Source organism: Ischnura elegans, chromosome X (assembly GCF_921293095.1).
Source record: "Ischnura elegans chromosome X, ioIscEleg1.1, whole genome shotgun sequence".
In the NCBI taxonomy this organism is placed as follows: Eukaryota; Metazoa; Arthropoda; class Insecta; order Odonata; family Coenagrionidae; genus Ischnura; species Ischnura elegans.
The window spans coordinates 107840837-107856618 of NC_060259.1; the positions used below are offsets into that span (position 1 = coordinate 107840837).

The window sequence follows — 15782 nt, forward strand, 5'->3', positions numbered from 1 at the left end:
CCGAACATCCCGGCGCTGAATTCGCGGAAGAATTCCGACAGAGAAGCTATACCCGGTAGATTCTATCTACTTATGCTAAATTTTCATGGGAAAATGGTTTTTTAATATGTAAAAATTATAAAGAAGGAAGATTGTCCTGGACTATTAATAATTTTTGACGGTAGTTGCGCGGTTATTTAAATAGCTCACTTTAAAAAAGTGATCTAAACACCGGAAAAATCTGATTTTCCGAATATCCCGGGTCCTATGTGCTCCGTATTATTCTTGGTATGCTATTTGGAAGGAGGATACTGATAGCTGGGGTCATTAGTGCCATGAAGTAAGGGCTGGGGGGATAGGAACCCTATATTGGCATTAGCCAGGCTGTAATGATAGGCCTTAAAGGGCTTAACGTCCCATCTGCTGGACAGAGTGGTGCACTGGAAGTGTCCTCCACATTACTCTCAAGTAGGGATAGGGCCATCTCTGATAACAATTTCTCCATGTTTCCGGTGCAACCGCGTAGGTTTGTTGTTGATGGCAACAGTTTCGCTGGCACTGCTGCCAGCATCCTCAGGTCGAAGATGAAGATGCCATCTCTGATAAGTTTCTGCTACTGCCAGGACTTGAACCCAGGCCCACAGGGTGTAAAGCCTTTGTGATGTATTAGCAAAATTTTGCTCCCTGTTAATGGGATTAATTTGGACGACTATCCTCAGATATCTCATTTCTTCAATCCCCAATCTTAGTTTGTTCGCAGGTGGTTAAACGGATTTCCTGAAAACTGCTTTTAATGAGAATATTTTCGAAAATTAGCTTCTCTGCGAGCATTTAGTATCACCATTGCGACATTTCTCCTGGGTAACAGAAGTAATCTTAGCGCCAGAAATGCTAGCAATTCTACCATGTTATTCAACAATGGGAAACATTGTTCAGGAATGCAACGTTGTTTTCTCAAGGTAACACGTCATCTGTGGTGTTGCTTGTGAGTAAATAAGATTATTAGGCTTCATTTTCTTGCCCCCAAATGAGTAATTGAATCCAGGAAACATATATCTGATACAACTGAAAAGGATTTCATGCTCTTTTACCGTAAAGGCACACATATGAGACTTTTTCTGGATCCGGTTCTGGTTCAAATCAGAACTATACAAGTGTATGACTAAGGGTTCTAAAAATAATGAGCAAGAGTTATCCTGAAAACTATACTCCTCCTCATTACCAACTCTTGATTTTACACACTTTGATTTTACACAGTGCCCATATTTCGGTCCCTCCAACTGCGTAAAATCAAAGTTTTACTGTATTTCCAATATTATAGTTAATGAAATTGTTATGAGTAACAATGAGTTTAGTTGGCATTCTTCCAAAGGATACATCAAGAAGTGAGGTCAAACACAAAGTGCAGCAAAGAAGTATTCCTCAGATGACACAGAACTACAGTACGTGCTTTAATTAAAATACAATTGTTGCATTATTTGACTTGCTTCAATAGCAAATTTTGATAATATCAAATCAAAGGGAGGAATACTTCCGAGACTCTGAACATGGCAGCAACTGAGATCCAATTTTATCATTCTATGCCTTTCCTTGAAGTAGAAATCAATTTACCTCATCCATTGCCTTATGTTCACCCATCATTGGAATATTTTATTTCTGCACAATTAAATTTTTCATGAAAACTGTGCTAATTGAAATGTATTGAAATCGAATTGTTATCAAGATGCAATCAATTATCTGTAAGGTCAATATCGATATCCATGCATGACTGCACCAAGAAAAGAACAGAGGCAGTCTCGCTCGGATATCAGTGGATTTAAGTCACTTTCATAGCCTGGAACATGCTGTCTTATTTCCTAGACATATCACGTATCATAAAAAATAAAATCAATGCAAGAAAGCTACAAGTTCACCAGAACAAAATCAAATTTAAATGCCTCATATTCAATGACTACATGCAGTGTTCTCTGGCTTTCTCACACAAGTGTCACAAGTTGAACACAATGTGAAGTAAAACTTAACGAAGGACATTCTAGACACTACGGTTGAGGGACATACATAGTGATTCTGAATTTTGAACTATGTACTTAAAAACATTGCAGCAAGAATACACAAAATATGTATACTGTATACCTTGGAATAATATTCATATGCTCTGGAATGTTAAGCAAATTTAATTCTTAGGCTTATTTGATGCATGCCAGCAAAGAACTTAAATTCTAGCAGGTAAAATGCAAGGAAGAAAAGCGTAGATTTATGCAATGATAGAATTTTGGCTAAAATTTCGGATTCCAGTTTCTTACAGACAGTAAGGAGAATTCCTCAACTTTTACTTTGAAATCAACCAAATATTCCACATTACCTTGATTTTACCTAAAAATTCCCACCTTGATTCATGAAATAATTAATTAGCACTAAAAAATGTACCTCAAACCTTATTAATGTTAAGTAAAACAATTATAAGTACTATTTACCACTAGAAATCAAATAGGAAACTCATAACATACCTCAAAAACAGAAAGATCTTCATGACGATAAATTTCTGTGGCTGGAGGATGACGCCATCGACATTTACTTTGGTGCCTAACCAACACTTCCTTGCTTTTTGTGTATTTAAGACAAAATTCACATAAAAATAATTTTGGCAACCTGTTGTTGAGATAAGGTAAAACAAGTTAAACCAGCCATTTGCCAAGCAAAAATCTATTTAAAAAATCAATTTGTAAAGACTTAATGAACAAACCTTGCATACTCCTGTGGATATGGAGATGAATACCACGTCTGTATTTCAAAACCACCAAACTCAATTGCAGCAGGACACCGTGGCTGCATATGAACCGTTGTTCCATTGCCATTTCCCACCGCAGAAAGCATGGCATCAACGTCAGGTACAACACCATAAAAGGCCTATCAAAGAGGCAAATAAAATAAATTTATTTAACTTTACCCACATGTGAAGATGACTAACTTAAAGAAGTAATGAGAAGTTCTTTGAGCATAAATATTTCATAAAGTTAGAAAGTGTGAATGGGTAAACCATACCTTACAACTGAAAATAGTTCTCATTTTGCCCCCCCCCCCCCCCCATAGCTAAACCAATGATTACTCCCCTAAAATTTATTTTAAGTATTCAATGCAACATCTTTAATTTAGTAAAGAGAAAGAGATTAGTAGCTGAACAGTGATGTACCAAAAGAAAAATACAAAGAATGGCTTTAAATTTCCAAATTAAAATGATGGATTCAGTATTTTAGCTCTAATAGACAATATTAAGCAACTAAAACATTCATATATGTTATTTTTAGCATTTATTTATACTGTTGAATCCGTACTTGCATATATTTTATTGAATTCTGAATGTTGCAATATGGGATACATACACATTTTACTAAAGAAAGAAACACTAATCATAACACATACCACGTCAAAATAAAATTCAGTTCCTCTAAACACAAGCATCTGATAACACTAGACCTCCAATGTAATCACTGCCAGATAACTATGAAAAGGATATTTTCGTATCTCAATACATGTATCTATTGTATTACATCTGTCAATCAAAGAGTTAAGTTCTCAATTAACTTACAGCATTAGCTTTTTCTTGAGACAAATTATACAGTTCCACATCCCTAGGGGTAACACCAGGTGGAAGTCTTGGCCGAAGTGGGGGTGTGAATGTGTCAACATCTATCAAAGAGAAAGAATGATTATAACAAGCATGAAAAATGGATTAATAAAAGACAATCTAAAATAAGCTAGCAATAGCAAAATAGGACCCATTACCATTAAATATAGGAAAAATGAAATTGTAATAAATACAGCAAGATGTAATGACTCACTTTTTATCAATATCTATTATACTTCAAGAGACTTCCTAAATTAGGATCCCTAAAGCAATTTCACCCCAATTCCACTTGCCATTAATGCTTACTGAGAGGCTAGTTCAGCTGGTACAAATTAATGTCTCAAACTGGAAAGCTTGCAAGGTAAGACACGCAGGTAATGCCAAAGAAAGAGGCACAGAAATTTTGTGAAACGCAATACAGCATTAAGTTATTTTTTTAATTCGATAGTTCTAAAACAGACTTAAAAACCTTGTCTGAAGACTGTTTTAAACATTTAAATATAGTCTTCATTACATTTATCGTAATAAAAATATATGGACTGAAATGATGCTATGATGTAGTTCATGAATATTTGATGCCTGAAGCTAGACTTTTATTGTCTTCCTTTTTAACAACCTAGAAACATTTCAATCAAGTCTCCTAGCTGAGGGTCACAATTTAAGATTTTAAACACTCTCAAGTCCAGTTCGTCATTTGCAACCTTAGTCCCACAATATTTTTTCCTTCATATTGGCTTTACAGTGAGGGTCAAGTCCCACTGAAGTGATCAGCCATATTCCTCCACTATTCACAGAATGGACATACAGGTGTATGAATGGCCCTGGCAAGCTATTAGTAATTAAGCGACCAAGGATTGAACATTTCAGTTTTTCTCCAAGTCGTATTTTTTATGGCGGAATGTCATCCCACCTTACCATAAAAATGCTAAATTTAAATATTAACAGGCAGGCATTACTATTTTAAACGTTCTTGCCCTAAAATGTATTTAAAATAAATTTTTTGATTCACCGTGCATTTATTTTAAACTCTTAACGTATAGCAAAATATACCAATACATCATCATAGACTCTCAAGAGTAACAGATATAATATTGCATCCTGCATTTGACAGAGTTATCAATAACTGATTTAATACAAAAACAGTTCCTACCTGACACTTTCATTACATTAAGTGCCTCATTTCCTTGCTCTTCGTCCAATTCACACAAATTATAGTAATTCCAAGAGACTAAACAGCACTACAATTTTTAGTTTTTGGCTAAAGACTCAGACCCATTTGCAACTGCTCTTGTTCTAATCAGGGATTGAATGACATTTGACAGAGAAGCCCAAAGAGCCTCAAAATGTTTATAAATGATTCCCTCTTAAAATTCTCAGTCCTCAGAAAGCAACTGCTCCCTCCCCACACGTTGAATGCATGATATTCACATGCCTGTGGTTTAGCCCACGGTAAGCACTACCACCACCTATCCAAACTATTCTTATGACTGAATCACTGAGTGAGTGTAGATATTCCTGAGGTTAAAAAAATATCTGGACAGCAAATGCAACTGTGAGCTTTTGGCCCACAAAGCCAATGGGCACATAATTAAAAACATCCAAGAGGCATTCCTCTCCAGGAAATATGGACAATTTTGACCACATAACTTGAGCCCTTCCACATAATAGAAGATAATTATATACACATGCCAGTGATAAATTGAAGCGAAATACCATTCAGAAAGATTTTGGCTTAGCAACACTACTACATCCATTAAATACGAGTAAAACAATCACGTTCAAAATTGAAGGGTGTAAACCAAACTTATATGAATAAATAAATGTCTATAAACACCTAAAGTTCTAAATCCAAGCTTTTTTCAAGCCATTCATTCAGTCATCAACACATGCAAAGAGATGCTTAATGTAAGCAGACATGAAGGACTTTGAAGTAGGAGTAGTAAAATATTATCAGAAGGAGGAGTTAATCCCAGGAGAATCCCAGAAAAAAATAGCTGTCTACAAAAACAGATAGCTATCATGCCAATTTCCTTGAGAATGAGCTCCATTTAACCTTTTCCAACGAAAAATTTCATACCAGGCCCCAATTAAAATCAGCCATGAAATTAGTCAGGCCAGATCTTGAACAGTTATGGAACTGAAGTTACTGATCGGGAACTTGTGAGCACAAGTAAAAACTGATATTGCATTCCATATCATTTGCCAACAGATTCGGAAGAATTTCAATGGAAATGAAGTACCACATTGTACAATATCTGAGCTGAAATTAATTTTTGGAAGGGTTCTTGAATGAAAAAACACAATGGAAATTGTTTTTGCCTTGGAAAAGAATTGAGATATGAATCGTGATTCAAAGTTTTGTTTGGATAGGTGAGAGTAAAGCTCATGCCAGATTTAGTCAAGGGCTTGTAAACATGATGCATTCAGAGCCAGTGAGGGAGCCAGTTTCTTCCTCTGGACCACCTCACCCTTCAACCTTCGCTTTATTTGGGGGGTTCTCAAGGCTTCACCTGGGATTTGAACTCAGGACCCTTCAATCCACAGCCAAGTGCTCTATCCACCAGGCTACCAACCATGCTCCCCCAAAATTCAGACAGGTAATGAGAAAAAAATGGAAGTACATATACCTAAACAACGACCCTACTTAATGAGCTATTTTTGAGTAATCTCATCAAATGATGTACAGAAGAGGTATAGCATTCAAGTTTTTTTTTATTCAATGACAACACAAAGTTTAAAAATGATAATGGTAGAAAACTTGGATCAAGCAATAATTCACAGAAAGCAAAAGTAACTCTTAATTAAAATGTACAGGAAAAGCTTGTTACGGTAAGTACAGAATGACTGTATTGGAATTGGACATGAAGTTCAATGAATATGTTAGTATGCCAGCTTCTGCAACAATAGTAGATATATGATAGTGATCATCCTGGGTATCCATTTTTCAGAGAAGAGTCACATATACTGAAGCCTACCTAGACTCACTTAAGAGAAATAAAAATGCTAAGTTTTTATGTCCTATTCGTACACTTAACTGTAGGAGTCAGATAGTATCATCAAACACAATAAATCAGATAGCTTGAGGGAAAGAGCAATAAAAACTCTCTAGCTTCTGGGGTGCTTTAAGTAACCCAGTGCTTCAAATATCACACTAATGAAACCCAAAATTGAGAACAGGCATGAGACAGTGGAGTTTTTATTTTGGCTGACTGTTCCTTACATAACTGTGGAGGTATTCAGGTATTCTGTCCAGGGCTTGATTAAGCAAGGTGCAATAATAAGGTCGATGCAGCTGCCAACTCCAAACTAAAAATGTCATCAGTTCCGGAAGTTTCTGCATTAGTGAAAAACTCAAAAGAATTTCATTCACATAGGCAACAACCAGTAAAGTTTTACATATTTACAAATATATTACATTAGCTCAGTCCTTGATCAAGATTGTCATTATCATAGACTCATTCACCGAAGAGTATGTCCTCGATTAATGCCATTCATCGGGTGGATTCAACAACACTAAGGCCCATATCGTCAGTCGCTCCTTCAGATCTCGTCTTCACTTAGGATTCCTTCGGCGGCCTCCTTCGCGAAGGACACGATTACGTTCGAAAGACGATCCTCAGTGGAGCTCTTCTTTATCTTCCGACTTAAGCTGGTCTTTTGGATCATTTTCGTTGCTCATGGAATGTCCGGTTCTGAGATCCGTTCATCCAGTCAAGCAAAGACACACCTAGCATCACATGGGTCACAAAATATGCCGAAATGGAGCGAATGGGTAACGCGGAAAGAGTTTTTCCGTTTAATTTGGTAATCAAACATAGGGATATTCAAGAAAATAAGAAAACGGACGCAGTGACAGTTTGCATTGGAATCAGAAATTAAATTCACCGAAAATTCATACATAATTCATACTTCAAATATACAACAGACCGAAGCGTGGGAAAAAAGCAACAAGTTTCCTCAGTTAGATGATTAGTAAATATCAACTATAGTCTTTAGTAGTCGAAACGTACACCTGAACAATTCAGCATTAACGTAAGCCAACATGATGATTAAATAATTCCTGGGGTGTAGGTAATATAATGCAAAAAGTTGTTTGCCAACGTGTTGTTTTATTTTAAAGCCATCATTCCCTTTCCGAATAAAATTCCACTGGATTTTGGCAATTCCTCAAGTATTGCCGAGATAAGTCATCGTACGCGGAAAAAAGGTTTAGTTAGAACTATCGAATTCTGATGAAATTTATCAAACTTTTCGGTCGTCATATGGCTCATTGAAAAATTTAGTAACAATTACATGGCTCCTACTCCAGAATGGGCAGTTATAGGGTCTTCAGAAAGGGGATTTGATCCAGTAGAAACCAGATGGCACAGGAAGAATCGGAAGGACATAACTGGTTTGGTAATTGATACCGAAATGGCCACAGCAGTTCGATAAAAACTATCAAAATCAAAAGATAATAAAACCGACGTAGCGTGCACAGTGCGCGTGAAAGATTTTCAATCCAGAAAACACTATTCTGATTTAAAATCATAAAATTAATAGTTTAACGTAAGTTTATGCTAAAGAAATACAAAAAAAAGCTAAAAAAAAATTCACCTGCAAGCAGCATCGAACGTGGGCCCTCCGTGTGGTAGCGACGGGCGCTAACGACTGGGCTAAATCGGTTACAATAATAATTCCATACACAAAGGCAATAATATTTTATTAATGTAAATAATCAACCTTTGCTTGAAATGTGAATAAGATGTGACTAAACTTTCCCTTTCTAAGCGTAAGAGGAATACTTGATGCACACAATTGCATTACGTAGTTACTCCATATCCATTTCTAGTGCAGATGCGCAAGAAAACTTTATTTGTAGGCTTTTTACATCGATGTAGAGATGATTTTAACGTGCTGGGTGATGGATTGAGTCTAGTATGACGACTTTTATCACATGTCATTCACATTATCGCGAATGATTATGTCTCAGGAATACCTCTAATTAAGGTTTTTATGTGTCGAAATACACAAACATCTCCTTACAGCTTTAATATCCATGATAAAACGCTGTTCAATCATTGCCTTTGATGCACCGGCTTACGGATAACATTGCAATGTAAAGCAGAAATAAACAGAAAAATGAACGTAAACAAAATTAAAACGTTATCGCCATCACAAATAATAAAAACAAAATTATTTCTACCAACCTATCTTTTATGTAAGGCCTGTTTAAAAATCTTTAAAGTGATGAAATGGTTGTGAAGTGGATGTGAAGGCTGGGCCAGACCAACCTACGCTGGCGAGGAGTCCTTCACCAGCAAAGTGCGCTGAAGAAGACCTTCGGACGTCTATCGAACTTAAATCTATCCTTTAGGAGCCGAGGAAGATGAAGGATGGCTAAAGAAGCGACTGACGACACGGGCCTAAGGCCCATATGCAAAGCCAGACCACCACTTCCAACTCAACCTCCAACAGTGTGGAAGTCACCTTGAATCTCCAGTTGCATTGCATAGTCATTTTAGTGGTTGCTTAGAAACTCAATAATAATGGAGTTTGACATATATCACCATCAAACATTTAAAAAAATTCTACCCTGCAATTATGAATTTGGTTTTCTAATTAATGTAGTACATACTTCCCACTCAAAGTGCTTCTTAAGTCGATGGATGGAGAATTTAAGTCTACCAAACCCTATTTTTCTACCTGCCTCATTGGAATTTTAGGAGGAAATTTTTATATGACAATTGACTATGAAATAACATTTTTACTCTTGATAAGGTCTTGATAAGAACATTGTGGATCATTATTTAATGATGTAGAATTATTCATCTTAAGAGTTATTTATGCTAGCCACCCTGTCATTCACATTGAAAATAATTTATTAGTATTTGGAAAACCAATAATATACTACAACAGCTCAATATTTAAAATATTTTGTATCCTGCATATTAAGCAAGACATGATTATGCATATTGAGCCAAATTCTTGATCAATGCCATTTATTTCCTTGTTGCCACAAAATTGGCCGCGGGCAACTGAATGTGTATTTATTGTTAATTTTTTGATAAAAGAACACATTTCTCTCCATGCTTGTTCTGGAACTAACATTTCATGCCATTGAGTTTTATTTGATTTTGTGCAGGTGATGGGAAGTGAGGGGAATGCTCAAGTTAAAACTGTGAAGTAACAAATTGTTACAGTCTGCAACTGTAATCCTCAACATCGCTGTTGGCTTACAAGTTAGTTTCCATTTATATTTGTTATGCACATGTTTAGCGGTGTTTTTATACACATTTGATTACATATTTATGACAGAGAGATAAACTCTGGAGAGCACATAGCTGGAGGGGGTGAGTGAAGATCAGAGATGTGAAGAGTGTTCCCATCAATATGAATTCATTTTTATCTGCTGAGAAGCTATAAATACCCTCAAGTTGAAGAATGAGAATGCTGTTCTTCAAGTGAATTATAAATTATACTTACATCTTCTGCAATTGTGTTTTCCAGTGATATCTTTTGCATTGCGTAAATGTATGAGCTTAGAATAGGCATTCCTTAATTCATATTCAAATCAAAATTGTCTCTTCTCTTAGAATAATTGTAGTCACTGAATTAGTATTTATTACAAATTTAAAAATGACTGTAGAACCAACTGAATGGACACAATAAATTTGAAGTGATTTTCATGCCCTTAACTCGTCATTTTGATTTTACAGACCTAGCAAGTGTTTTTCATGTCTACTTATTGGACATTTCATTTGTGATGTGGATATTACAAAATACTTTAAATAAATAGTACCAGTAAAACCAGGAAATAATGACACACTCAGCATGGAACAAATTAGGGGTCATAGTCCTATCTAAGCAAATCTACAGACAAAACCAACTGCCATACCCTTTTTGACAGCTAAGTATCTCTTTCGACAGGCCTCCGACCGTACATGTTACCTTCGGTTGGGTTCTAGCACCCGTATGCTGTACATACATCATTTTAGGATAGCTGCTCTTTAAAATCAATGAGGAGTCTTTTCTTAATCTCCAGTTTCCAATGGAAAAATCAATCCTATTAAATTATTGACCTTCGACTACATCAATGAATGAATGTGTTAACCCAGTAATAGATACTAAGTTGAAAATGTTTTAAATTCATCAAATTCTCACCAACTGAATTCCTACATTCTTCAATGTAAACAAAAGCAACTGAAATTCATCTTATTTTATATTTCACCAATTCTCCAATTTATTGTTGTAGTGTATTTATTATCAAATTTTTATATTATTTTTTATATTTATATATTTTTTGCAAATTTTGATCACTGTTAAATAATTTTCCTATATAAAAAATTTGAAGGTTCCTAGGTTTCTTATGTCTTAAATCAGCTTAAGAAAAGCAAAGCAAAAAAAAAAAAAATTCAACAAATTTGAAGAAAAATACCCTGTTGTGTGCATATGAGATGCCTATGCCATTTTTTTATCAGTAAGTATAGCAACACCACTAATTTTTATATCTAATCACCAACAAAAAAAACTAAAATTCATTAAATACTTCAAATAACAACAAAGTAAATCTCCAACTACAGTACACTCCCGATTATCCTAATGGCTAATGATGGGGAAAGACAGCACGAATAATCTGGACAACAAGTAAATCTCCAACTACAGTACACTCCTGATTATCCTAATGGCTAATGATGGGGAAAGACAGCACGAATAATCTGGAAACACGGATAATCCAGACTTTCACTTAAATGTCTTGTAATGTTCATATTTTAGGTAAAACAAACAATATATTATTATTTATGCAGTTATTCTGTTATTTAAGAGTGCTTCCCGGACTCATTGAGAGCTTTCTTTGCCAGTTCGCGATCTTTTTAGTGGCTGTAACATGGTTGTATTCGTATTATTAATGCTCCATGCAAGGCCTGGTTTCGAAAACCACACATCCGTGGCTGTGCGATCATTGATACAGAAAATTGGTTTGCACGAATGCTTCAAAACCACTGCTCGACGTCGGAAACTATACTGTCAGGCACCATGGCACGTAGTTGCATCTCGCACAAGTTGCCCGGGTTGCAACTGTTGCGCGATGTGTACCCGTGATCAGGCAGCGTGGTCGCGCACTGCGAGGCTTGGAAAACAGGAACACGGTGACTGTGAATGCAGCTAGCGCGTCATTGCTTCTATTTTACAAAGGGGATTCTAACGGAAATAATAAGCCCGGTGTATCCTAGCATTAATGCTGTAATTCCGGTTATTGTGAATCCGATTTTTTTGTAAATACTGCGGAAAAAATGAGCAAGATTGAAAATCATGCACGGATAATCCGCAACCCGGATAATCGGGAGTCTGCTGTACAACAAAATGAATGCAATAATAATGCATAGGCAGATTAAGGGGGGGCACAGGGGCATGCTTAAGAAATGACAAGATTTTCAATACGGTAACCGTTATGTTCTTTTTGTTTTGAATATTACAGAGCCTCAAATTATTTCATATTAATAAGTTTCATTTTAAATAAATAGAATATTTCATACAGCAATTGTTATATATTGTTTTTAATCCCAAATTCAAGAAGACCATTTGGCTGTCAGACTCTTGTGCCACCCCAGAAAAAACCCTGGATCCGCCCTGGAGTAAATGTGATATACCAGCATCACTAAACAGGACCCTAATGATTGCTTAATTAGCAATATAACCTCAAAATCTCTCTTTGTGCACCAAATAAAAATAGTATTTTATCAACATGTAGATTTTGCAAGACTACTTTTTGCAAATGAGTGCATTTTTGTAACAATAGCATAATATATTTCTGCTGCCTCCATTTTCATTCTGTGAAATGCTGCGCCAACCCTTGCTATTCTGAAGGCCCATTATGGAACTCGGGGCATTAAACACCGCCGGCAGAGTTCACAGCAAATCAAAGTTGGAAAGCACAGCCTCTGGTGATTATGGAACTCAGGGTTATTATACGAAGATCATCCACCATAATCCCAATTGATTGAATGAAAAATTGGGTGTCCAATTAATAGAAAATTGTTCCTACTAATGAAACACAGTCCTTGTAGAAAAGTGGACCACAAATGTAAAAAATCTCACAATGCCACAGAAGGAAAGGAGCAGAGGAGGGGAGTAATATAACATAATAACGGCTTTGTAAAACATAGGGATTTAATAAAAAGACATCTTTTGATATTCTTCAAGAAGCAATTAGAATAAAACAAGTGAAATTCACTTATACATACAGTGGAACCTCGATCTGTCGTTTTTCAGGGGGATGGATGAAAAAAACGATGAATGCGGGAAAACGATCAATGCGGGAATGTTTGTCCGGGTTGCCTATGTCCCAGGATCCGCTGGATTTTTGCGAATTATGACATTCATTAATGGATTCAAACGAGATTTCAGCTGATTACAGGAATATTATTACTTTATCGAAACACTTAGGTCATATTGTTGATTCGACTTATCTCTCTTTCTAAAATCCTAAAGGAACAAGCCGCCTTGCAAAAAAATGTTTGCACTCCACTCGGAATTTTCACGGCTATTATGCATTTCTGTCTTTTGTAAAAATTCTTATCCATCAAATGCCATTTCAAGTACACGTATTTACGAGAGAAATGTGCGTGTTATGCCTCAAACAACTGATTTCGCCGTCGCAGTGATTGGTTATGAAATGGATCAAGAAGGCCAAAAATAGTTTATTATTTGAAATGTTCATTTCTAGCAATTAAATTTTTAATATGATTGAGGCAATGTGGCGTTAATCGTCAGCGGCACGCCCACCTGATCCTCGGCTTCATCCCACTTCTTGTTTTCACCTGGGATCTCGCCCTACCCCCACCCCTGACGTCATGTGCTAGTGGACATACCGAGGCGTTCTGCAATATTCACGCATTTCTAGCCCGGATTCTTTTCTTCCTCATCAATTATTTTCAGTCCATCTTTTAAAGTTCTCACTTGTGTCTTTGGAAGGGCCATGGTCCGAAGACGAATAAGAATAAAACTAATAAAAATGAAACCGGACTCCATTGCACCCACACGGAAAACACTCGCTGGTTTTAAGTCAACCCACCCCGGTAAGTACGGACCATTCGTACGAGGTGAAGTTCGGCACTAATGCTATCGCGTACGGCATAGGCAGAGCTTACTGCAGAGGGTGAAGCATGACCATATGACTGCGCAATGAAATTTTTTATCCTATAGAGAAGGCAACTTACCCACTCATTTCTAACAATAAGTAGCGTAGCTCTAGATGAGCAGATGAATTCAGATTGCTAGTAGAGAGAAACAAAATATCCTGAGAAGACATCGCTTCGTTAGCAACTCAGACAAGTGAGACTTGTAGCATAACTCGTAAATTGTAACCAGACTCCCTGTTTTCAAAAAAAAAATCGCATCAACTGCCGTGAAGCTCACTATCAGCTGCGAGGATATCGTTATTCGCCAGAAATCACCATCGTATTATTCCAACTATTTCCTTGCTTAAAATGCTTAAATAACGTTAGAAATACGTCGTGTTTGGTATCAATCTTTACTGAATTACGTGCACATCACTAATATGTCAATATAATAAAAGTATAATACCAATTGCCGAAATTCATTTTTAGATACCTTTTGGGCTAATTGGTGATTCATGCAGCAGTTGACCTTCACCTTTGAAGCGAGTCGGCTAAAAAAAAGGCAGCGGTTGAGAGAGGGGGAAGCGTGAAAAAGGTTTCTTTTGTTCTCGAGTAACTTGATATTTTCTTTCGAAGCTAAGGTCGTCATAATACGATCCCTGCTCGAGCTGGGATCTTTTCTTTATTTCAGAGAAGAAGAAAGCTTCAACTGGGGGGGAGGCGAGTGCTGAATGGAGGGGGATACCGGATCTTGGGAAATGCGCTAATGTAATAATCCCACGGCACTCTGCTTCTCCCTATCGCATTTCAATCTCCTGGGGAAGATTCAAACTATGTGTCTGTTGTTATTAGCCATAAATAACACGTTGTAAACACTTCGTCTCATTTTTATCAAACGATGAACGCGGGAAAATTATACGATGGGACCGCGATCTCCAAACGATCAATGCGGGAAAACGATTTTTCGGGGAACGATAGATGCGGGAAAAAATTACATTGTCTTTATGGAACTTAATTTGGAACCAGGAGCGGCGAACGATGAATGCGGGAACGATAAATCGGGGTTCCACTGTATTTATTTCTTAAAGGTGCCTAATAGCATATGCTGTGACCAAAAGTAATTCATGTAGCACTTGAAGCAAGTTTTATTAAGTAAGTTTCAACAAGAAAAGTTAAGTGTGTCTGTAAAAGACTATTTATGAATATTGCCCAGTTATTTTTTTATGAAGCAGATAATGATGAATATTCCCAATGCATTTATTATATGATACAGTAGACTCTCGTTAAAACGAACAACGTTATTACCGAGTTCTCATTACTACGAAGCAATTCATTGGTCCCGACAAAAAGGCCTATCCAATCTATAGTAAAAGAAACGTTATCACCGAATTTTTGTTATTACGAAATTACCAACCTGAGTTCTGGTCCCGGCAGTTACAAAATGAACATTATTACGAAGTTCCACAAAAAAGCAACGGCACTTACATGGATATACACTACGCTACGTTATCATCATTGATCTACGTTTAAGTTCTCTTCTTCTACTGTGCCCAAGAGTGTCAATTATGGTTCTTTCTTCAGGAGATATGCACGCAACATCATATAATAAGCTTCATTCCTATGGAATTATGGTGACCCACTCATTAACGCTCATAAATTGAATGTACAGTTAGTACTCTTCTTAAGCACATTCTATTAACAAACTTTCATAGCTACGAACATTAAAAAAATTCAAGCGTGCCCGAAATTTCAAATTTGGCGCCTTTGGAGTTTGCCAATGCGACACGACGTGGCATAGAGTAACTCGCACCTTGTGCATACTCTGAACAAAATATCATTTAATCCGCAGTGAAGTCCAAAACTGTTCAGCGATTCGCCCATTCTCCCTTCCTGCGGACAGCGATTTTTTCGGCTCCGGCTATTTTGCAAGCTAGATCAGTTTGTCACTGTATGCAGTACGTGATTGTTATGCCGTTGTAATTGCATTCTACAGGATAACCACTCTCCTTGATGACTTTTGTAGCAATTTACTTGTTTTTATATAGTTGCACATAATTTAATCACGTGCATTACACACT

At 36.6% G+C, this 15782-nt stretch overlaps 1 protein-coding gene across 6 annotated transcripts in view; it reads right to left on the bottom strand.

Moving 5' to 3' along the window:
- The window catches only part of LOC124171440 (histone acetyltransferase KAT6B-like), a 129742-nt gene that overhangs the window by 51568 nt on the left and 62392 nt on the right, over positions 1-15782 (bottom strand). For all 6 annotated transcript variants that reach the window (XM_046550612.1, XM_046550614.1, XM_046550610.1 and 3 more), the window contains 3 exons: positions 3566-3666; positions 2723-2886; positions 2487-2628 (listed from right to left, as the gene is read on the bottom strand). In XM_046550612.1, coding sequence (XP_046406568.1) covers positions 2487-2628; positions 2723-2886; positions 3566-3666 — 407 coding nt within the window. The remainder of the gene's footprint in view (positions 1-2486; positions 2629-2722; positions 2887-3565; positions 3667-15782) is intronic.